A 25928-nucleotide genomic window follows, 5' to 3' on the forward strand; every position below is an offset into this window, starting at 1 on the left:
TCTTTTGAAAGCACATTTCTCTCCAGAGTTTCACCTTACCTCCTCTGCTGAGGTGAATGCAAGGGGGAACAAAAATCCCCATAAAGCTGAAATTACACTGCCAGCATATGGATAAACGTTTAAGGTCTCAAATGGATTTTGAGGCTTTGGTGTGATAACAAATGTTAGACAAGGGAGCGAACCATCCCTTAGTTTGAGTGATATAAGCCTAGGTGTGATTAGAGAGGGCATGACTATGCAAAATAATGTAGGAATTGGACTGGCACACAGTGATTTTATATCTAAGAGCTGCTCGTCTCAAATTCTAATGAGCAACTCCTTTAAGGCTCATTTATGCTCCCTTCACGTACAGTGGTGTGAAAAAGTGTTTGCCCCCTACCTGATTTCTTATTTTTTTGCATGTTTGTCACACTTAAATGTTTCAGATCATCAAACAAATTTAAATATTAGACAAAGATAACACAAGTAAACACAAAATGCAGTTTTTAAATGAAGGTTTTTATTATTAAGGGAAAAAAAATCCAAAGCTACATGGCCCTGTGTGAAAAAGTGATTGCCCCCTAAACCTAATAACTGGTTGGGCCACCCTTAGCAGCAACAACTGCAATCAAGCGTTTGCGATAACTGGCAATGAGTCTTTTACAGCGCTGTGGAGGAATTTTGGCCCACTCATCTTTGCAGAATTGTTGTAATTCAGCCATAATTGAGTGTTTTCGAGCATGAACCGCCTTTTAAGGTCATGCCACAGCATCTCAATTGGATTCAGGTCAGCACTTTGACTAGGCCACTCCAAAGTCTTCATTTTGTTTTTCTTAAGCCATTCAGAGGTGGACTTGCTGGTGTGTTTTGGATCATTGTCCTGCTGCAGAACCCAAGTGCGCTTCAGCTTGAGGTCACGAACAGATGGCTGGACATTCTCCTTCAGGATTTTTTGGTAGACAGCAGAATTCATGGTTCCATTTACCAAAGCTAGTCTTCCAGGTCCAGAAGCAGCAAAACAGCCCCAGACCATCACACTACCACCACCATATTTTACTGTTGGTATGATGTTCCTTTTCTGAAATGTTGTGTTACTTTTACGCCAGATGTAATGGGACACACACCTTCCAAAAAGTTCAACTTTTGTCTCGTCAGTCCACAGAGTATTTTCCCAAAAGTCTTGGGGATCATCAAGATGTTTTCTGGCAAAACTGAGATGAGCCTTTATGTTCTTTTTGCTCAGCAGTGGTTTTTGTCTTGGAACTCTGCCATGCAGGCCATTTTTGCCCAGTCTCTTTCTTATGGTGGAGTCATGAACACTGACCTTAACTAAGACAAGTGAGGCCTGCAGTTCTTTGGATGTTGTTGTGGGGTCTTTTGTGACCTCTTGGATGAGTCGTCGCTGCGCTCTTGGGGTGATTTTGGTCGGCCGGCCACTCCTGGGAAGGTTCACCACTGTTCCATGTTTTCGCCATTTGTGGATAATGGCTCTCACTGTGGTTCGCTGGAGTCCCAAAGCTTTAGAAATGGCTTTATAACCTTTTCCAGACTGATAGATTTGAATTACTTTGTTTCTCATTTGTTCCTGAATTTCTTTGGATCGCAGCATGATATCTAGCTTTTGAGGATCTTTTGGTCTACTTCACTTTGTCAGGCAGGTCCTGTTTAAGTGATTTCTTGATTGAGAAGAGGTGTGGCAGTAATCAGGCCTGGGTATGGCTAGAGAAATTGAACTCAGCTTTCCAAAGATGTGATAAACCACACTTAATTTATGTTTTAACAGGGGGGGGCAATCACTTTTTCACACAGGGCCATGTAGGTTTGGATTTTTTTTCCCTTAATAATAAAAACCTTCATTAAAAACTGCATTTTGTGTTTACTTGTGTTATATTTGTCTAATATTCACACCACTGTACGTAAATAGATACGTCCGTTTCAAATATTCTAAACGTCACTGCCCGCATACTTCCCATCCATGTTTTACGTTGGCATGGTTGTTAAGCAATACATCCACTAGAGGGCAGTTCAGAGTTAACTTCCGCGTTCACGTCCGAGTTCAGAGGTGTCTAGGCTGCCCAATTCACGCGAAGAAGAAGAAGAAGAAGAAGAAGAAGAGAGCAAACATGGCGACTGTTCTTTAGCAGTTGTTTGTCTCGGTGCCCAGGCGAGGTAACATCATAAATATGTCCGTAACTACGTACTAGCCCGCACAGCCTTTCCTCAAAAAGTTCCGCCATTTCTTCGTCTTTGTTGTGTGTTGCTGGCTGGTCGCGCATGAGGTATTAACTACACTGCACAACAATGCCCCCACAATTTCCTGTGGTATTTCCGGTGGTACTGCTCCGGATCCGCAATCTCCCAGAAAACGTGCAGAAATACAGACGAAATGATCGCAGAGTACGGACAGGAGGCTCCGTCCGTATACGTATTTAACGTTGAGCGTAAATGAGCTCTTAAGCACCTCTGTAATAGTAGGTTTTGTGCAATTTCAAAGAGATTTTATCTTCAAGCGCAGGCCCATTCCAATTAGATGTTGAATAAATTGCATGCACCAGGTTGTCATTCAAGGTACTGTTGGACTGTCTTTCCAAATTTCAAAACGTTGAAAAGACTAGCCACATCTTATTACATATATCAGTTCGATTTTGGGATATAAATTCTTTGTGCACCATGGTCAAGGGTTGTACTGATATCAAGTTGAGCTAAACACACTAGTTTTATTGTGCACCAAACAATGTTTACTCTTACATAAATGCACACCGTTGCCGACCAGCCACCGTTACTCTGGTTAAAAAACTAACATGACTGGACTTGACTCCAGTTATCTCTATACTGCAGTATTGCTGTCAGCTTCTGTGCATCCAGTGTCCTTCAGGAACCTGTCTTACAGCAAGGAGAAAAACATAACTCATGAGTTACAAAGTTAACATTTCTAACCACTAAAAAAACTCATTGGGTCCTATTTTCGTGCCGGCGCAGTGCCGGCAGAGACAAACACAGGCTGATTTACAATTTCCTCAAGTACAAGATGATTTCCCCCCTCAGACAGTATCCATTGATTTTGTGGCTCATAAGGAACCTGCCTGCACTGATGAGACAGGTTTGGTGGTGCAGCTGGGGGTGTGCTAATGCAGATGAGCTGGCACAGTACAATTTTGGTTTCCAGTTTGTCTTTAGATTGCGCCTCCACCTCCACTGGCTTAGACCAGGGCAAAGCGTAGATGTGGGAACATTGACCGTTTTCCGTGTAGCAGTCTAGTGGGGACGCATTGGAAAATCTGCCCAAAAATGTGTCTTAATCATTGTTAGCCTATGCATTTCATCCCCATTGAAATAAATCCTTAAACCAATGGCTCTGAATGAATAAGTGAAATCAGCGGTTTCAGTTGTTATGCAACTGTGCTGTTCACAATACAGCTAGTAAAGGTAAATGACACCCTTTCCTCTCCGGTCAAGACTAATGTTAGAACGCCTCAAGGCTGCATTAGCTCACCTGTGTTGTTGACATTGTACACTGCAGATTGCAACATCTGTGTGCCCAACCAGTTTCTTTTAAAATACTCTGGTGGTCCCACCTTATTATCACTGCTGACTGACAGTGACGATCCCAGACTGTACCAGTGTAAAAATGCTCTTACCAATACTAGTAAGACAGAGGAAAATATTTTTGTCCTTCCTCCTGATTTGTCAGCTGCCTCTAGTGACAATTTACAACATGAAATTAAACAAATATCGTCATACAAATACCTGGGTGTTATGGTAGATGCCACCCTATCGTGGACTTCTCATATAGAATTTATTTTGTACGAAGGTACAGCAGCACATTTACTTTCTTCGTAGACTCAGATCTTTTGGAGCCAGTAGCCAGATTATTTTTTCTGTTTTCATTCAGTGTCCTGCTGTACTGCAGTACGGCCTGGCTCAGCAGCCTATCTGTGTGATTTAAAACTAAACTATACAATCAAATCCAAATCTGCAGGATTATTGATCGAACTGTGGTGCACTCCTTTCAAGCAACTCACAACAAGATCATGCTCAGACTTGCTAACGACCTTTTCTGACTCTTTGCACATTTTAAACAGAGAATACCAACTTCTGGTCCCCAATAGATGATTCAGAGTCCCTCAATTTAAACACAACAGGCTGAAGAATTCATTTATACATCAGTCTACCCTGTTGCTAAACCAACATCAGTCTGCTGCTATCTGAGATGTGGATCCAGAGGATATAATGTGATATGTATGTTTGTCATGACTGTTTGATGTGTTTTACGCATCTATGATAAGTGTCACATGCATAACTGTATGTTTAATTTGTGTGTAAATCTCTTGAACAGAACTGCCAAAGGATGCAAAATGAATTTCAGTGCAAACTGACAACAAAGTTGTACCGTATAGTATCATAGTGTATTGTAGCATATCGTATTGTATAAGGGTGGGGATACCCACTGTCAGCTGGGACTGATGAAGTCACTTAGGTGAGTGATGAAACGTTTTTGTTTTTTGTTTTTTTGTCCCGTCACAATCTATAGAACTGGAATATGTAATCAGAAGACAGTGGCAGTGCTGGGAAATAATTTACCACCGCCCCAATTTCATACAGCCAAGTTAACCGAGGAGGAATGCGGGCCGTTCTACTGGGCTTCCCTCTTCATCCATCTTGCAAATGACAATACGCTGCACTACACCACATTTAAAGGTTATGAGAGGAGCTGATTCGATTGGCCAAGTCGAGACCCGCCCCAACTCCACCTGCTTACAATTTATTTATCTTACTGCAATTGCACATTGTATGACTTACACCTGTCCTTTAGTAAAAAGATTTAAAATATGTGTGTGTGTGTGTGTCAAGTCAAGTCAATTTTATTTCTATAGCCTAGTGTGTGTGTGTGTGTGTGTGTGTGTGTGCGCACATGCTCCTACACTTGCACTTGTGCCTGTACCCAGTTTCACAGAAATAGAGTCAATTGTGTCTGATTGCTGACCCCTTCCATGTGTACTACTGATGTGTCAGTCACTGCAGGCTCTCTGCGTCCAGCCAACACATACCACATCTCACTGCCACATTGAAAATACATGAGAAGAGGCAGCTTGTCTCGTTTATACAGCCAAGATGTTAGCGAGCAGCTGACACATCTCTGTTGAGTTTGACGAAGCTACTTTCCTTGAGCGACTCAAGCCATTGCCGTTTGTTTGAGGGTTTTTTTTCCTGAATGGGTTTTGAACTGCCAGAGCGGTGGGCTGTGTTGTGCCCAGGCCTTCATCGAAACACTGCTCCCCAGCTGGTGCACATTAAACAACCCACCCTTCTTGACTCTGTCATCTCCATTATGGCATCTGACGGCTTTTGTCTGGAACAATGCATACAGTTCAGGAAGCTGTCTCCTCCTTTAAGCATCAAGGGTGTCCTCCAAGGCAGACAAAGGTTGCCACTGTCAATATTTTTCCGAGTACAAAACAAATATCATTGCATTTGAATGAATGGATTACTAATGTACAAAAGGGTTTCCGTGATATGTTTCCACAATGCAGTTAATAGCATCTGCCTTCATCAGCAGGTATTTTCCTTTGTTGAAGTTGGGGGGGATTTTTCTGCCTTTGACTTCCTAGCAACATCTCTCTTAAAGCTTACATTTTTCTCTGTTAGTGTTTACATTTAATTTCAGTAAAAAAAAATCATTTGAATAGGTTTCTGGGTGAAAATATTGAACTGAATATCCTTGTTAAAACATCATTCTTGCACTCTCCTCAGAGGTGAGGACCTCTGCACTTCACACCGAGATGGACATGTGCAGCTTTTTCATTCTCGTGTTTTTAACTGAAGAGAGAAAAAGTCCCATATATAAATAATCTGCAAGGTTTATGAGACAGCTCTGCACACTGTGTGATTCAAAAGTGGGATCAGCTTTTCGGGGGGCTACCAGATGTAGTCCTACCAGGCCTAGCAGGGGTTAGTTGATCTGATCCCAGCACTGTTTTTAGAGGGTAGACACTAAGTAGATTTCCCAACCCCCCTGTTGAATGAAACTGAAACAGATCACTAAGCCCAACAGCTGGTCGGCGTTTCATAGCATCTCCATCAATAATGATAGGCTATCTGTTTTAAGTGCAGTTTTGATGGCATATGGCCCCCCGCTTTAATTTTTAGCGAGCGGTGGAGCAATTCATCCATGGAGGTAAATATTATTCCTGCACTTGGGAGGGGCTTCTTGCAATCTGATTAGATGAATCTGGAAATGAGGGGGGCATTAAAATCAAATCATGGCTCTTCCAAGGTTAGAAGATCAATTTGCAGCGTTTGGTGCTGTGCTACACATGAGCTGCTATTGATGAGTGCAATGTTGTTGAGTAAAATTACCACAGGGCTATGCCAGGTATATGTAAGGATTCCATAGAGCTATTAAGTCTTCACTGCTTTATGTGGAAAGGAGTCATGTGGACACTAATGGCAGAGATTTTCAGCAAGAGGACATGTATTGAGGTAGTAAACATGACAGATGTCAAATGTGTGCAGTCCTGTGGCAGGTGGAGGCGCCACATATGGCAACGGTCCATTTAGCACCAAGGTTGGTTATTCTTATCCGCACTGAGTGGAGGTAGGTCACTGTGAAAGACTGGTAGACTGTGGGATACCAAGAGGGTAGTTTGAGAGAGACCTTTGAAAGTTAAAATTGTACTTGGTAGAAAGTTTTTTTTAGTTGGATCTCATGATTTCATGTTCCACGTGCACTGAATTTCTCTCTCTCTCTCTCTCTCTCTCTCTCTCTCTCTCTCTCTCTCTCTCTCTCTCTCTCTCTCTCTCTCTCTCTCTCTCTCTCTGTTTGTTAAAGGCTGTAGAAACTAACCTGGCATCCAAGGACAGCCACTGGGTGTACGCCAATGAGGTAAGGCCAAACGCAAAAATGCACGCTTTATGGCGCAGACATCAAACGCCAGTCACCTCCTCCCTCAGTCATTGTTACATAGGCTGTCAAGGCGCTCAAAATCAAATAAAAACCAATAACATTGTCATTTGTACTCGTCCATGTTCATTCACATAAACAGCACATCACTGTGTGCGCGCTACTGCGCCTTCCCCTCCTCTGTAGCTGTAGTTTGAGCATCCGACATTGGCCTAAATGGTCTACTAAAGTGGCTTTAACAGCACAAAATGCAGGGGCACTTTGTGAATACAGAGCAGAGGGCTCTCTGGGGCCTCGGGGCTTCAATGCTGCATCTGCATTGATTCAGAGTGATTTGGAGATAAGGGATGGAAGACACCTGATTGGCCCACAACTAAAATAATTGGATAAAAGGTATCAAATAATAGGATGTTACTGGTTGCTCTACCCTGTTTTAACATCGGAACATGAACATCTCTCTGCTTTATGGGAGCAATTTCGGGGAAATCACATGGACACCACTCTCACTCAATTTATTTGCTGCTGTTCCTCTCTTTTACCCTCTCTCCCATGCAAATGCACAATTATACAGTACACATTTTTATGAAATAGCGCCACAAAACTCACACCATTTAAACCCCAAATTGTTACCCTATTCCTCATCCTTATCATGAAATGTATTGATAAGGTTTATGTCTGTACAGATATGTGTCCTCAGAAAATCCCCTTGTTTAGGCAACTCAAAATGAACAAACCCTGATCCTGCTTGCATTGCACATGATAGCAAATTAAACTGAAGGGTTGAAAATAATTGGCAGATGTAAATTAGAAAGTGCATGTGTAATATCGACATGTACTGTGCGCAGATCAAAATACACATTTAAAACTTTAAAAGGGTGAATGAGGCCAAGTGTGTGGCAAAAATCAATGTCTTGGTGCATGCTCAATAAATCCAGTAAGAAAATCTCAGGGAGGCGAATCAGTTCATCTGGACACAACGTTTAGTTTGAGAAACATTTCATCACTCATCTAAGTGACGTCTTCAGTCTCAACTGACTGCAGGTACCCCAACATTATAAATAGCACAGTTGCATAGCGACCGAAACTGAGAGGCCATCTTTGTGAAGAGGGAACGACAATCCCTGAACCGAGGTGGGGGAACAGCGTGGGAGCTACGAGTACATATGTCACCATCTTACAATGCTGTGATAGCAACTATTCCCCAATCCTCTGTGAATAGTACACATGGCCATTGTAACTAATTAATTGTCCCAGCAATTGGTATATAAAACCAATTGCTGTTTTTTGGTTGTGGTGCAACTGTGCTGGTTTCGGTCGTTATGCAGCTGTCCTGTTTAAAAGCTTGGGGATACCTGCAGTCAGCTGAGAGTGACGAAGTCGCTTAGATGAGTGATGAAACGTTTCTCCCACTAAATGTTGTGTTTAGATGAACTGATTCAACTTTCTGGCACCAGAAAGTTTAAAGATTTGAATTGAAAGATTTGTCATTATGATCTAATTGAAGTTGTGTATTGGTTATTTGAACCTTTGCAATCCACACATGAAACCACGTGTTAAGATTGCCAATGGGATGTGTAATTTTTTTAGAACCTCATGGACATTCATGCCTTTTAGGGTATTACCAGAGTGTGCTAACAAGTAGTTAGCTTTAATACCATCACAGTATGGGAAAGTATGAGCTAATGGCATGTTAATTTCTCAGTCACTCACTTAATGGTTGACCCGGTGTAACAAACTGTAGAGTTATAACTCCCTTGTACATTGAGTTAATGGGGAGGGGGTAGGGTTAGGGGGCTGTCTGTGTCTATGTACTTTGAAATGTACTCTTCCATTCTCTCTCTCTCTCTCTCTCTCTCTCTCTCTGACTCTATGTATCTATCTAGTATCTATCTAGCTACGTCATACATTCATCACTCTCTCTCTGGCTATATATCTATCTACCTACATCTAGCTATGTCATACATTCATCACCTCTCTCTCTGTCTGACTCTTATCTATCTATCTATCTAGCTACGCCATACATTCATTTCTCTCTCTGTCTATCTATCTCGCTACATCTAGCTACGTCATACATTCCTCACCTTCTCTCTCTGTGTCTTTCTGACTCTTATCTATCTGTCTGTCTGTCTGTCTGTCTGTCTGTCTGTCTGTCTGTCTGGCTGGCTGGCTGGCTGGCTAGCTAGCTAGCTAGCTAGATGTGTCATACATTCATCACCCTCTCTCTCTTTGTCTGACTCTATCTATCTACATCATAAATTCATCATCAAGGGAATGGGGCTCATGAATCTTAGAATCAACCTGAACAAAGAATGATGAAAAAAATCTTGGAAAGATTAATGAAGTAATTGAGTAACACGTATTTTGAGGCATCTTACATGTGCACACATCTCATGCACAGGAAACAGGAACGTTTGACACAATGACTATGATTACTCATTGGATTTGTTTTGTTTGTTTTTTTCCAATATAGCCACTCGGGACATAAAAAAATGCTATATAAATTCATTTGAATCCCAGTGTGTATCATTTATCATCATTTATCATAAATGCCTTATCTCTTCAGGCTGGACAGAGGGTAAACTTGAAGCTAATTTGTTTTCATCAAGCAGTGATTTGCTTTTAAGAAGATGCTAACGTGGTTGTAGCCGCAGTGTTTATATTTTTAATTTCATCGCACAGGTGAGAGGGGATATTAATACAGTGTACATAATAAGATTTGGATTGTCTTCTGGTATATAGTATGCCACCTTTGATCTATTGTCTGTGATCAATCCCCTGTTATTCATATTGGTTCAGGATGGCTACCTTTAGCAGCAGATGCTAGCGTCTTCTCCTATAACACTTATTAAATCTCAAAGGACATTGCTTTCAGAAGTGACAAAAAACACAATAGCGTGACCACATAAATCATCACAGTAGATATTCTAGTCCAGTCTGACTAACCCTGCCAGGGAAACCAGTGGCTCTCTACATGACCTTTCATTTGCCCCTGCATTCACCAACAGCCCCTGTGGGCACTGGCTGCCCAGACGTGGGGAAGGGTGAGTCCCATGAGTTGTGACAGTCATTTTAACAAGGTAATCTTCAAGTCAACTGCGGCTTGCCTGCCCCACCAGTTCCCCAGGCTCCTGCCAACACGTTGAACCCACACAATATGTCTTCTGGGCTCGTATGCCTCCATGTTGAAATGGATGCAGAGGAAGGTGTCAGGTCCTATCCAATACTAATGACAAGCAACTATGCTAATTTGCCACCAGGGGCAACATATGGCACAATGATCGTAGTTGTTAACTTATGGAATGCAATGACGGGATGGAGTCAGATGGAGAGGGAAAATGATTAGTGAGGCGAATCGAAGGTAGAGAAAAGGTGGAAGGCATTTTCAAAGAGGGATAGTAAAAGTAAAAAGAGAAAATATATCAAAGTGAAGCAAAAAAAAAAAAAATGAGTACGGACAACCTTTTATATTCTAAAGAGACTTTTTGAGTGTCAAATTTGCACATGTGCATTTTTTTTTAAATACTGTGGATGCATTTTAAAAATAGCACAGCGACTTTTACATAAACTCTTGGGAAATAGAATGTACTCACAAGACAAAAGAGACCCACAGTCTTTTCAATCAAGTGAGAAATCGAAATGCGCCAGCACCAAAGTGTGAGATCGCGGCCATGCTTGATGTGAGCAAGTGTGGAGGACAAGGAGATGACAGACGGGTAGTCCTCGCCCTAAATCACCCACCAAAACCATCACACTGCTGTCGCTGTAGCACACACATACGGCTGCCTGCATCTGACACTATCTGGTGGACCTAGATGGATGGTACTTCCTGAGAGTATTTGTTGTTTTTTTGCCCTAGAAAGATGGGGGGGAGGGTGACACATGAGATCATTTGATGGATTAGGCGGTGGAGCCCGTCGTGACAGAGAAAAGTCGGGGAGGACAACCATGCTATGACGGATGTCCGGTGTAACTGCCTATCAAGCAACTGAGAGCCGTCCTGTTTATCCTATGGTCGGACTTCAGGACAGGGGCTACAATGGTATAACACTTCTGAAGAAGGAAATTGTAGAAAGAATATGCTTTATTTATCTATTTAATCCTTCACTTAAACATGCAGTCTCATTGAGATCAGGATCACTTTTTCAGGAGACCTGCGTACAAAAAAACCAAATATACAGTTAAAGCATAGACAGACGCACAGATAATTCACATAGATTATACATACTGTGCAATTAAGAAAAGTATTTACAAGTGTGATTACAAATACATAAGTACAACCTTTTAAAATGTTCAAGTGAAATAAGAAAATGTTGCTTCATGTTTTTGGGAGCTCTTTCCATTTGTATGCAGCAAGGTATTTGAACCCACTTTTTCCAAGTTCAGTGTGAACAAGAGGTACACAGCTATTGTTAAAATGTCCTGTGACATGACATTGTAAGTACTCTATTTAGATGTAATCAGAGAGCAGCGGTAACCAGACAGTTTTCGCAGTAGAGGCTTATAAATAAACAATATGCAATGCTGCTCCCTCCTGTTTGTTGAGGACCATCCCACCTTTTTGTATAAGATGCAATGAGGAGTGAGAAATGCATCACCTGTGATGAAGCACAGTTATATAATTGTGGGTGTGTTTGTGTATAATTTTTTTTAACTAGTTTCGGTTCCTTTTATGGCTGTTTGCAACAGAGTATTATAGCTCTTTAACCTGCTTGCTGCAGGGATTGGGAATTTTCAGCACACTGCAACCTTGTTGCATCATGCCTCACAGTGCACAGAAATCCATTTAAGTCAAGTCAATTTTATTTATTTAGTGCCAAATCAAAACAGAAGTTATCTCAGGGCACTTTTCATACAGAACTGATCTATGTGCAGTGCAGTCCCAATGCACTTTAAGCACGTTGTTTGATAACGTCTGTACATTGAGGAGCCAACTGATTTTAAATTTAAAGTCTGAATCAGAATCATCTTTTGGCCAAGTATGTGTTCCATCCAAGGAATCTGACTGGTTTAGTGGCTGTCAATGTACTTAGAATAACAACAGCAATCTTCAGGAATATATACTAGGAATAACTAGTATATACAGATGAAACTGTTTCTATGAACTGTAAACATGAAACAAATGGTGCAAAGAAGTGAAGAGTGCAATAGAAGTGCAATACAAGGAGTGCTGTGATAAATATTAAACTTAAAAAAAGTTATTTTATATACATATAGTAGATGGATTTATTTATGTACAGTATACAGCCTGTTCAGATAAACAGTATTGAGTGAAATATATTGCACATTTGTATTTTAAACTAAAATAAATAAATATGATTTGTAGGTACAGTGGGTATTATAGTGTTCCAGGGTTATTGCACAGTGCCATAGTGAGTTAACTGTTCATAAGTTTGACAGCAAGGGAGAAGAAACTTCCTGTGTCTAGTGGTTTTGGTGTAGTGTTCTGTAGCGCCAACCAGAGGGGATAAGTTGAAGCAGGTTTTGTCCAGGGTGTGGGGTCTGAAGTGATTTTCCCTGCCCGTTTCCTGACTCTGGAGGTGTACGGGTCCTGGATGGTGGGCAGGTCAGCACTGATCATCTTTTCTGCAGACCTAACTGTCCGTTGTAGTCTGTTCCTGCCCTGTTTTGTGGTTGATGCAAACCAGACAGTGATGGAAGTGCAGAGAACAGACTCAATGACTGCAGTGTAAAACTGGAGCAACAGCTCCTGAGGCAGGTTGTATTTCCTGAGCTGGCAGGAAGTACATCCTCAACTGGGCCTTTTTAATGACTGTGTTGATGCTGGGCCCTCACTTCAGGTCCTAGGAGATTGTAGAACCCAGAAACCGGAAGGAACCCACAGCCAACACAGTAATGTTGAGAAGGGGGTGGCAATGATGGGGGGCTCCTCCTGAAGTCTACTGTCAGCTCCACAGTTTTGAGCGTGTTCAGCTCCACGTTGTTGTGACCTCACCACGGGACTGTTCAACCTCCCATTTGTATGCTGACTCATCTCCATCTTGGATGAGGCCAGTGACTGAAGTGTCATCTGAAAATTTCAGGAGTTAAACAGTGGGGTCTTCTGGCATGCAGTTGTTGGTGTAGAGGGAGAAGATCAGTGGGGAGAGCACACACCCCTGGGGGGCACCAATACTGACTGTCCGGGTGTTGGATGTGGTTTTTCCCAGCCTTACTTGCTGCTTTCTGTCAGGAAGTTTGTGATCTACTGACAGGTGGAGGCAGGCACAGTGAGCTGGGTGTGTTTGGTGGGTAGGACTTCTGGGATGATGGTGTTGAATGGTGAGCTGAAGTCTACAAACAGGATCCTTGCATCCCAGGGGAGTCGAAGTGTTGCAAGATGTGTTGCAGTCCCATGTTGACTGTATCATCTACTGACCTATTTGCCCGGTAGGCAAACTGCAGAGGGTCCAGCAGGGGGCCTGTAATGTCCTTCAGGTGGGTCAACACCAGTCTCTCGAAGGACTTTGTGACCACAGACGTCAGGGCAATGGGTCTGCAGCCGTTCAGTCCAGTGATGCGGGATTTCTTGGGGACCACGATGATAGTGGAGCGTTTGAAGCAGAAGGGGACTTAACACAGCTCCAGTGATCCGTTGAAGATCCATGTGAAGATGGGGGCCAGCTGGTCTGCACAGACTTTCAGACAGGAGGGTGACATGCCGTCCGGGTCTGGTGTCTTCGTGATCTTCTGTCTCTGGAAGAGCTGATACATCCTCTTCACAAACTGTCGTTGCCAGTGAGGAGTCAGATGGGAGAGGAGGGGTGATGGCAGGGGATGCAGTTGGTTGTGTAAGGTCTGAGTTGGAGTGGGTGAGGGATGTGGGAGTGGCTGATCAAACCTGCAGTAAAACACATTCAAGTTGTAAGCTAGTTGAAAGTTCTGTACAGTTGGGGGGAGGGGGGGTCCTGTAGTTGGTGATGTCCTGCAAGGCCTCTCCACACAGACACAGGATTGTTAGCTGAAAACCCATGTTTCAGCTTTTCAGTGTAACCCCTTTTGGCTACTCTAATCTCCTTTGTCAGTGTGTTCCTGGCCTGATTGTACAGGATCCTGTCTTCACTCCTGTAGGCCTCCTCCTTGGCCTGACGAAGCTGCCTGAGTTTTGCTGTGAGCCAGTGCTTATTGTTATTGAAGGTACAGAAGGTTTTGGTGGGCACACACATGTCCTCACAGAAGCTGATGTAAGATGTCACAGTGTCAGTAAGTTTGTCCAGGTCTGTAGATGCAGCCTCAAAAACACTCCAATCAGTGCAGTCAAAGCGGCTTAAAGCTCCAGTTTTGAATCGTTGGTCCATCTTCTCAGAGTTTTACCCACAAGCTTTGCAGCTTTTAGTTTCTGCCTGTAGGTTGGGAGAAGTGGAACCAGACAGTGATCAGAGAGCCCTAAAGCTGCACGGGGGACAGAGCGATAGGCGTCCTTTAATATTGTGTAGCAATGATCCAGTGTGTTTTTGTCCCTGGTGGGACATTTAACATGCTGTCTGTATTTTGGCAGTTTGTGGCTGAGGTTTGCTCTGGTAAAATCCCCAAGGATAATGAGAAGGGAGTCTGGATGTTTGTGCTCCATGTTTATTATCTGGTCAGCCAGGTGTTGTGATGCCTCACTAGCACAGGCCTGGGGTGGAATATAAACACCGACCAGAATAAATGATGAAAACTCCCACGGTGGAAAAAATGGTTTACAGTCAATAAAAATGGTGAAGGCTGCACGATTTCTTCAACACTGTGACATCTGTACACCAACCTTCATTTATATAGAAGCAGATTCCGCCTCCCTGTTTCTTACCCGTTCACTCCGTTTCACGGTCCGCTCGGAGGAGTTGGAAGTGCAGAAGATGGAGTGAGCTGTCCAGTATATGCTCACCAAGCTAGATTTCAGTGAGACACAGGGTGGCAGATCTGGAAAAGTTCATGTTTGTTCCATAGGGGAGCAGCAGTTCGTCTATCTTGTTGGCCAGAGAGCCGACATTCACCAGGTGGATTGACGGGGAGTGCAGTTCAAAATCCCCGCTGTCACAGTTTAACAAGCGCTCCGGCTCGCTTCCCCTGTCATTGGTTCCAGCGAAGCCAATACAGAGCTGCTACTCCTCCAACTAAAGGCTCGGTAAAACATTGCAGTTCAATGAAAAACGGTAAAAAAAAGGTTGGCCAGTGGATATTCTGAGGTTTAAAAGTTCTTCCCTGCTGAATGTGATCAGAGAGTGAGAGCTGGAAACTAAATATAAACAGAAGTACTAAAGAGTGCAGAACCGAGGCTGCCGTCTGCAGTGCCATCTTGGTGTAACTCTGAAATAGATCATCTTGTTGCAATGAATAGCCCACCTCATACACAAATAGCCACTTTTTGTCATGTTACCACACACAGACACACACAGACACACACAGACAGACACACACACACACACACAACATGAGAAATAAGAAATAACTCTGCATCTGTATTTATATACACATTGGCATCAAATTCTACTGGAGTTATGGTATTGAAAGTAAATAGCGTTGGTAGGGAAGAAAACAATTCCTCGTGATGTGGCAGTATGGGGAAAGGAGCCATAATGGACAAGAAGTAAAGCAAGTGAACAGTATAAGTTGGGGGTGCATTCTGCTCTAATTAAAATTCCCTGTGTGGTATTTATATGCAATTGTAGTTATACAGTAGTTGCAAAAAATATTCTTCTTTGTAATTCTAAGTAAATTATTTAGATTTAATTAATATTCCTGAAGGGTCAGATGAGAGGCTTCTGGCACTAATTACATATGGAAAATAACAAATATAGAAAATATCAACGATATAGCCAGCAATCTCTGATTATAATTTTGTCAACATTGTTTTAGTAAGTAGGGAGGTCGTTTCGGGCTGCCAGTATCGATTTATTTATTTTTCAAACACAATCCTTAGCGTATTATACTTGAGGCCAACTGAAAGTGCTGGCAAATGTGTTTATTATTTCTCTGGATCAATTATCTTTGGTTCTTGCAGTACAAAAAGCTGAAAGGTTGCAATGACTGCAACCCCACCTTATGTTGCCAGAATCGTTAAGTTACGACTGTCTTGTTGACTTTTTAGAGGAGTAAGACCTTGACCGTATTACTTACTTTGGCTGCACAATGAGGTTGTCTACAGTATGTTTTTTCTTTTTCATTGTATGAATGTAATGTCCTCTGTAACCCTCGCAACAGGGAGTACGTAGCTCATCTCCATTCCAGCCAGCTGCAGTGCTAATGTTAACCATCGCGCTCCCTTATACTATCAAAGCCCTCACTTTGTCCAAATGTTTTTGAGTGGTTTTCCTCACCCAGTTCTGCAAAAATTTTGCATCTCATTTGTTGAACAAGGTGAATGCTTATAAAGTGGGGTGGGGCTCCACGGGAGAGGGTTTAAGGGGAGAAGTTAAAGGTGTTGTTCGGATGTACTGACATAAGGTGGTATGAGTCACACTAGTTGTGATATCAGTCAGAGAAGGTTGCATCAGTTCATCTGGATACAACGTTTGTTGACATACATTTCATCTCTCATCCAAGTGACCTCTTCAGTCTAAACTGACTGCAGGTATCAACAGATGTACTCTTAGTCCCCCCCCCCCCTTGGTTCAGAGATGGTCGTTCCCTCTTAACATAGATGGCCTCTTTGACTCCCCATTCAAACCAGTGTTGCTCCCTATCAAGGATGTGCACATCCTCATCCCTGAAAGAGTGGCCACTGGCCTGTAGATGGGTGTAGACTCTGGAGTTCTGGCCTGACGCATTAGCTCTCCTGTGTTGTGTCATCCTTTTGGCCAGCGTCTGTTTAGTTTCCCCGATGTACAAATCACGGAAATCCTCCTGGCACTTAACACTATATTGCTGTGTTTGTGGCGGGGGACCCGATCCTTGGGGTGGACCAACTTCTGGTGCAACATGTTTTGGGGTTGCAGAGTACAGTTGTCACCATCTTACAATGCTGTGATTGCAAACATTCCCAAATCCTCTGTGAATAGTACACGTGGTCATTGAAACTCTAGTTAATGGTCACACCCATATTTGCACATGAAACTAGTCGTTGGTTTCAGTCGTTATGCCACCGTATTGTTTATAAGGGGTGGGGATACCTGCAGTCAGTTTAGACTGAAGCTGTCACTTAGTTGAGTGATGAAATGTTTCTGTCAATAAACGTTGTATCCAGATGAACTGATTCACCTTTCTTTTATGTTCTTACCTGGATTATTGAGCACGCATCAAGACACTTACGTAATATATCTTTAAAGGAAGACAGTAAGGGTGGTGAATGTGGTTTCTTGGATCAAAATTCAGTTTAGGACTTACAATGGCAACATGTGTTTGAACGTGACTGTTATTTCATGTTCGTGTTTTAAAGGAGTCATATTTGCCCCCATTTTTAGGAAAATATGACAAAATGCCATTGCCAGTGTTATTTATCTACTCCCCATTGGTCAGTATGTTCACTGGCTGTTTGTTATATTCACTTATTAAGGTCAGTTGAAACAATTCTATCAAGATGTTCTGCAGTTATCACATCAGCACTGATTCAATTTGTGGAGCAAGATTTAATTTTAAAACGTGAACTTTTGAACAGTAAACACGTTGATTTTTATTTATAATCGTTTGAGGGTTGAAAGGACTGCATCATTTCTATCAAGTGTGGATATTCTGAAAGCTGCATCACATTTATTGCGGGTCTTCCACCAACCAGCAGTGTGATGTGCCATTTTGTGATATTTTAATTTTGACATCAGAGGTTGTTTGAGATATTTGAAGCTGTTCATTTAAATGGTAAAATGACTTTTTAAGACCATTTTCTCCTTTTTTTTCTTTTTTAATTTGTAGATGATAATACACATATCTGAAGCTGTTTTGGGGGCTTTTGTTACGAAGAAAAAAACCCTTGAGAGAATATAAAATATATGTGTTTCAAGCAAGAGCAAGTCTAGTGATTTTGATCCATGGGTTTCTCGTTCCTTCTCACTCTCGTGGTTTCTCAGCGTTCTTGCCTTCAGCTTCAAAAAGCACCTTAACTTCTAATTAAATCTCCATAGTGACTGCTACCAAATTCTTCATTTATTTCTTGTGAAAGATTAATAACGTTGACTGAGCAGGACAAAGAAGATAATTTAGCCTATCTGTCAGCTACACTTGACTTGATTAATGCATTTTAGTGATTGACTATCGCTGGAACATGGCTGTGCTGTATTTGCTTTTTCTCGAGCTGAGTTGGTTACCCGAAGACCCTCCGGGAGTGTACCGCGGAACTGAATGTGAAAGCAGATAGAGAAACTTGTGGTGCTCGTTTTCAGACATGAAAGATGATCCTGGTGTTGCTGTTTGGCTTACTAAGAAAACTGAAGATTTAATTTTCACGAGTAATATTTTGGTAAATGTTACCGTCATGCTCATTCTAAAATCCACGGGTTTAACAATGCAACCATTTTCTGTTGGCGGGAGTTTTAGACTATACAACCTTCATTTGGGTCAAAATGTAATCATTTGGCATCCGGGTGGCGTGGCGGGCTTTTCCATTGCCTACCAACACGGGGATCGCTGGTTCGAATCCCCGTGTTACTCTGGCCTGGTCGGGCATCCCTACAGTGCCTCATCTGGCTGGTCAGGGCGCCTATTCAGTGGGGAGGAGGAACGGGGGGGGGATAGCGTGATCCTTACACGCGTTACATCCTCCTGGTGAAACTCCTCACTGTCAGGTGAAAAGAAGCAGCTGGCAACTCCACATGTATCGGAGGAAGCATGTGGTAGTCTGCAGCCCTCCCCGGATCGGCAGAGGGGGTGGAGCAGCGACCAGGATGGCTCGGAAGAGTGGGATAAGTAGCCGGATACAGTTGGGGATAAAAGGGGGGGGGGGGGGATCCACAAAAAAAATGTAATAATTTACAAAGTGCACACCTTTGGGTTTGTCCGTCTAGCCAATCCTTTATTGCAGTAAGCCCTCAGTGGTAACTGTGATGACAGATGTGGGCTGGTTATACTCTGTCATGGGCAATGATTTCTGTTTAGTGGGCCTTTAAACATGTTTACTAGAACCTGTAGGTAATGATGAGCCATTTTTTATGAATGCATATTATGCAAGTATAGACTACAACTGGGGTACCGTTTTTGGTACGGTGTTATACGTTTCCCCCGAAACAGAGGTTAAAACGTCGTATCCCATTGTTCTGTGTCACTGCCGGATTGGGTGATGACAGGAAGGTCATCTGTGATGGTGGCAGAATATTCCAAGTGGGTGGCACAGGAAGTTATTAGCTTGGACGTGAGGTTACAGTTCCGTGAACCATTCTGCATAATTCATTTGATTAATGTGCCACGGGAACTCATGAATATGCACACTTAACAGCTGACTGACTGTCAAGACTCAAGGATGAAACTACTAATACAAGAATCAGCTGAGGTGTCTTATCTGTGCGCTGTGGTTTGTTTGCGCACACGAGACTTTTTGGGAATGGGCCTACCCAGTCGAGGAGGAGCCCTTAGCATTATTAACATGAGCCGCTCACCACAGAGCATATTTGCATGCCTTGAAACGTGTATTTCCTATGAAACCAGAAATAAGACAGGTAATAAACGGAAACAATGGAAATTGAAGATATGAGGAGAGAACAGTGAGACACAGGTAATATAGGCTAAGGGTGGAGAACAAGACAGGGTGCTCTACCCCCCGACTGAGGGGATATAGAGAAGCAGAGAGAGACTGAAAAAGAGGAAGGGCAAGATAAGATGTGACTGGAGAAGAGGCTTACTAAGGATAAAGGGAGAAAGGTACTGTACATAGTGAGAAACCAGGAGAGAGAAGGTGTGGATTGAAGAGGGAGAAGGTAGTGAGACGGGACTTTAAGAGACCAGTAATAATCAAAGTGAGACTAAGGCAAAAGAGCGGGATAAAACCAAACAAGGACCGTGTCAGAGATGCAAGGCACAACTGTCGTGACTTTTTTGTGAACCGATCGATATAGGATCATGGTCTTACGTTTGTAATTTGAAGTAGGCCGAGTGCTGACTGCTCAGCTTACATATTATTCACTTAAGGTCCTGATTGGATGCTTAGCATTGACATTGCAAAATAGATGCTTTTACGCCAGTCCAACAGAGCCAAAGTCAGCTCACCTGAATCATGTTTTTATCTAACTAACAACCCAGAAAACCAACCCTGACACATCAGAAACACTTTTCAAAAGATCGATCCGTCTGAGCATCTTAAAGGCAATAGGACATGTATTATATGCATCTCAGCTGGTGGTGCTTCTCTAAAATACTACCTTGAATAAAACCACATGGACAATACCAAATGACAAGAGTCCAAGGACTAAGAGAGAATAGCGGTGGGGGTGCAGGAATATAACAGCATGTATTTTTGGATGCACTCATGCACAATTTTTTTAGAGGGCTTGCACCAAATCTACAAAGATGAAACTGCTATGCATGACACAAAATGTGAGTGAATAAGTCAGAAGCGAGGTTCATGAGATTCTTCATGTCTAAAAATTCTGATAAAAAAATAAAATGAGCAGGATAGGGCATTCAAATAAGTGACAGTGGGAAATATCAGCCTGAGTTAAGGTTGGACCTGCTGGTAACACTACAGCTTTGCTGTCAAATGCCAGTCGACTCCAGCCAGGCTCTCTGTCTGCCTCAGCATTGACCATTATCCTGCTCTGGAGACTATTCGGTGGCTTAGCATCTCAAGACTATTGATTTGACTCCATCCAGAGTAAACCTCCACTGGCCCTTATCTCATACCCTAGATGGCCCTTGTTATGATATGGAAGCAGGCCAGGAGTCATACCCGCTAATACTGCAGAGAAGACACTGCAATGTTGTTGTTCATTACTTTATTCATTTCAGTGAATCTCAAGACTAGTGAAATAACACAACAGTGTGTATGTCAGCATGCAGTGCGCATTCAATGATGGATTGCATGACCTTTTCCCTCTTGTATGTTTAACCAGGGAACTACAGAACAGTGATTTACTTGGTAGAGTTAATCAGACAGATGTGGAGGCAGGAGTTACATGAGAACCAAGCTTATTTTTATCATTTACAGTGTACATTGTGAAGAACTTGCCTCGGTCTACAATTCCTTGATAGGAGCTTTATCTTTGAAATGCTTGGAATTCCAAATTTCAGGTGGTTGTTTTGCAGGACTTTGTTTTAATGTCTCAAAGTATTTTTTTCCAGGGTGCTCAGGTGGCGTAGCGGTCTATTCCGTTACCTACCAACACGGGGACCGCCGGTTCGAATCCCCGTGTTACCTCTGGCTTGGTCGGGCGTCCCTACAGACACAATTGGCTGTGTGTGCGGGTGGGAAGCCGGATGTGGGTATGTGTCCTGATCACTGCACTAGCGTCTCCTCTGGTTGGTCAGGGCACCTGTTCAGGAGGGAGGGGGAACAGGGGGGAATAGCGTGATCCTCCCACACGCTACATCCCCCTGGTGAAACTCCCCACTGTCAGGTGAAAAGAAGTGGCTGGCAACTCCACATGTATCGGAGGAGGCATGTGGTAGTCTGCAGCCTTCCCGGGATCAGCAGAGGGGGTGGAGCAGCGACCGGGACGGCTTGGAAAATAGGGTAATTGGCCAAGTACAATTGGGGAGAAGAAGAAAAAAGGTATTTTTTCCTACCCTTGTCACAAATATAATTACTCAAGTTCAGTTAAAACCATCGCCCCCAGCTGACACACCATCTGCTATTACAATTGGTCAAAAAGGCATTACAAATGCACAGCTGCTGAAAATGTTGCTGTTCATCGCAAGTTCCAGTCAGTGAACTATTTCTGATGCATATTGTGCCCTTGAAGGGGATAGTGCATCACATATTTGACGCATTCTTACTTTTTTCAGTTTTTTTATGACTGACCACTTCTTCCTCTGTCATCCATCGTTGTCTTGGACTTCAGGAGGTGAGTGATGCGGAGATCATGGAACTGGTCCACAGCTCTCTCGGACGGATGACTGTCATTCGCCAAATCTTCCCGATGTGGAGGGACACCAACATCCGCTGTATGAGAAACAACCACCGAATCTCCTCTCTACTCTGTGATCCACAAGAGGGCTACCTGCAGTCTCTGGAGGTAAACAGTAACATATTTTAGTGTGAGCGATGTAGATACATGTGTGACGGATATGCATTCAAAATATCAATATCAATAATATTATTTACATGTATATTTACATTCCAACATACATTGAAGTTCAGCTGTACTGAAAGAGAGGAGAGGAGAGGAGATGCATCATAAAAAAAAGCAGTTTGATTCAAATGGGACAGGTGCCTTCTACAGTCTTAAGCCCTTAAATTGTCCTTAAGGTTAAACAAACACATTAAACAGGCAAATGGAAATAAAAAGTTTTATAGTAAAGATAAAATGTATCCTACCGAGTATTGTCTCTAAGGCAGTGTTATATGATTTTCTGTGAAGATTATCACCAATAACTGTGTGATTACACTTTAAAAGCAGTGGCCATATTTCATCTGTGTGCCACAAGCCACCAGGGGGGACATTTTTCCTAACCTCATTTGATTCAGGAAGTTTAACCAAGCTGGCAGCTCCTTTTTAGTGATGTGTTGCTTCACATTCAGTCGCATGCATGTATATATATATATATATATATATATATATATATATATATATATATATATATATATATATATATATATACACTACCGTTCAAAAGTTTGGGATCACCCAAACAATTTTGTGTTTTCCATGAAAAGTCACACTTATTCACCACCATATGTTGTGAAATGAATAGAAAATAGAGTCAAGACATTGACAAGGTTAGAAATAATGATTTGTATTTGAAATAAGATTTTTTTTACATCAAACTTTGCTTTCGTCAAAGAATCCTCCATTTGCAGCAATTACAGCATTGCAGACCTTTGGCATTCTAGCTGTTAATTTGTTGAGGTAATCTGGAGAAATTGCACCCCACGCTTCCAGAAGCAGCTCCCACAAGTTGGATTGGTTGGATGGGCACTTCTTTGAGCAGATTGAGTTTCTGGAGCATCACATTTGTGGGGTCAATTAAACGCTCAAAATGGCCAGAAAAAGAGAACTTTCATCTGAAACTCGACAGTCTATTCTTGTTCTTAGAAATGAAGGCTATTCCATGCGAGAAATTGCTAAGAAATTGAAGATTTCCTACACCGGTGTGTACTACTCCCTTCAGAGGACAGCACAAACAGGCTCTAACAGGTACTATTTAATGAAGATGCCAGTTGGGGACCTGTGAGGCGTCTGTTTCTCAAACTAGAGACTCTAATGTACTTATCTTCTTGCTCAGTTGTGCAACGCGGCCTCCCACTTCTTTTTCTACTCTGGTTAGAGCCTGTTTGTGCTGTCCTCTGAAGGGAGTAGTACACACCGGTGTAGGAAATCTTCAATTTCTTAGCAATTTCTCGCATGGAATAGCCTTCATTTCTAAGAACAAGAATAGACTGTCGAGTTTCAGATGAAAGTTCTCTTTTTCTGGCCATTTTGAGCGTTTAATTGACCCCACAAATGTGATGCTCCAGAAACTCAATCTGCTCAAAGAAGTGCCCATCCAACCAATCCAACTTGTGGGAGCTGCTTCTGGAAGCGTGGGGTGCAATTTCTCCAGATTACCTCAACAAATTAACAGCTAGAATGCCAAAGGTCTGCAATGCTGTAATTGCTGCAAATGGAGGATTCTTTGACGAAAGCAAAGTTTGATGTAAAAAAAATCTTATTTCAAATACAAATCATTATTTCTAACCTTGTCAATGTCTTGACTCTATTTTCTATTCATTTCACAACATATGGTGGTGAATAAGTGTGACTTTTCATGGAAAACACAAAATTGTTTGGGTGATCCCAAACTTTTGAACGGTAGTGTATATATATATATATATATATATATATATATATATATATATATATATATTGGGGTTGCCCTATAAGATCACAGTCCTCTACAGCTGTCCAGTGTGCCGCTCCACTGAAGCACTTGGGACCGCTCCAGTGCCTTGCCCGTACCTTAACAAGGGTTGTTATGGGGAAGAGCAAATCCTGATTCATTTCCCCAGGCTGCATTACTCAGGCTGGTCTAAAGATTCAAAATGGCGGGCATCCGGGTGGTGTTGCGGTCTATTCCGTTGCCTACCAACAAGGGCATCGGCAGTTAGAATCCCCGTGTTACCTCCGGCTTGATCAGGCATCCCTACAGACACAGTTGGCTGTGCCTGCGGGTGGGAAGCCGAGTGTGGATATGTGTCCTGGTAGCTGCACTAGCGCCTCCTCTGGTCAGTCGGGGCGCCTGTTCAGGGGGAAGGGGGAACTGGGGGAATAGCATGATGCTACCACGCGCTACGTCCCCCTGGTGAAACTCCTGACTGTCAGGTGAAAAGGAGCAGCTGGCGACTCCACGTGTATCGGAGGAGGCATGTGGTAGCCTGCAGCCCTCCCCGGATCGGCAGAGGGGGTGGAGCAGCGACCGGGGTAGCTCAGAAAATAGGGTAATTAGCCAAGTACAATTGAGGAGAAAAAGGGGGGGAAATCCAAAACAAAAAAAGATTGAAAATGGCAATTCTGTTACCTGTTTCATGATGACAAGAGAAAAAAATCAAACATGATACAGTCCTCCTCAGTTGAAGGAATAGTCCTCGTGTGCTGAAGTTATGGCAAGAATTGCTGCTTAGTCACCATTAGTCACCATGCTTAGTTACCATTATGGCCAAGTACAATTGGAAGAAAAAGGAGGGAAAATCAAAAATAAATAAAATAATGGTCAAATAAATTCATCATTATATAATACGTAGTCCGTATTTCCTTGACTATAAGTCACACCAAAGTATCAATCACACTCAGCAAAAAAAAAAAACGTTGTTGTGAAGAAAAAAACATATATAAGTCGCTTTGGTGTATCAGTCGAATTGATATGGTGGCACATAGAAGTTGAATGAGTAGAACAAACATTCCAGTTCAAGTTAACATGATGGGATGTGTCAGAGCTGCGGCCATTTTTATTTAAATCGCTGCCACTGCAAAGAACGTTGACTGTTGTAGCGGGCTGACTTCCATTTAAACCGACTTCTGGCAGGTCGCGGACTCTTTGTTTTCTTTGTTCCTTTTTATTTTAATCAATTTATTTGTAACGATAAAATGAGCAGTGGAGTAGTATGAACATATGGCCCCACTGACGTGTGCTGGCACCATAGCAACTAACAACAATCGCCATTTTCTTTTGAACTACTCAAATGACCATGCCAAACAGTTCGATATCTGTTCTACTCTCATTCAATTGGTGGTACAGTATTTTCAACTTAGTCACCAGATTAAACAATGCGATCTAGTGGCCTTAGTTGAAATGCAGTGTATTTGTCTGACAAAATTACGTCGTATAAATGGCCAGACGAGTAAAAAAACAAAAACAAACAAAAAAAACAACAAAAAACAGTGGCATATAGTCACATTTAAGTAAATAGATAATAAGTAAAGATAATACATAAAGCGATAATACAAGCCTACAGAGGACTTAGCGTATACTCTTGTGCGATCTGTGATCAGTATGGAAGTTCTGTCAGCCATGAATCCACCCCAAGATGAAGTAACCATGATAATGAAGGCCGGGGAAGATGATACGCCCTTGAGTGCAGTCACAATATTGTTTTCAGTCTAACACAGTGTAATTTCCATCCTTAGTCCATCTTAGCAAACTTATTCACCCTGCTATTCCTCATTACACAAGATAGTAACTCGACTACCCCCTTACATGTTTCTGAAATGTTCTTTTTATCCATCTGGAGTGCATTGACTGGGCTCCCTCTAGCTCTATTGAAAATTTCAAACTTCTTTTCATCCATATTCAGGACAGATGGCAAAACCATGTGTGTACCCACAGTTCTCAATAATTTAAATGAAACAGGGCTAAATATCGGCTAAAGGCAGTTTAAGTATTCATCACAGTAGTGAGGCAAAGAAAAAAATTGGAGGGCTTTGCTATACTGATTGCTCTCAGCTATTGTCACCTGCTGCATAATCTTGGAAACCCACATTTATGAGGTAACATTTCACCTGGGCTTTGCGACCAA

At 42.4% G+C, this 25928-nt stretch overlaps 1 protein-coding gene across 1 annotated transcript in view; it reads left to right on the forward strand.

Moving 5' to 3' along the window:
• Positions 1-25928, forward strand: part of grid1a (glutamate receptor, ionotropic, delta 1a) — a 438916-nt gene that overhangs the window by 354677 nt on the left and 58311 nt on the right. Inside the window, exons 5-6 of the mRNA XM_056291925.1 lie at positions 6809-6862; positions 21778-21951. Of these exons, the coding sequence (XP_056147900.1) occupies positions 6809-6862; positions 21778-21951 (228 nt within the window). The remainder of the gene's footprint in view (positions 1-6808; positions 6863-21777; positions 21952-25928) is intronic.

Source organism: Lampris incognitus, chromosome 13, assembly GCF_029633865.1.
Source record: "Lampris incognitus isolate fLamInc1 chromosome 13, fLamInc1.hap2, whole genome shotgun sequence".
Lineage (NCBI taxonomy): Eukaryota > Metazoa > Chordata > Actinopteri > Lampriformes > Lampridae > Lampris > Lampris incognitus.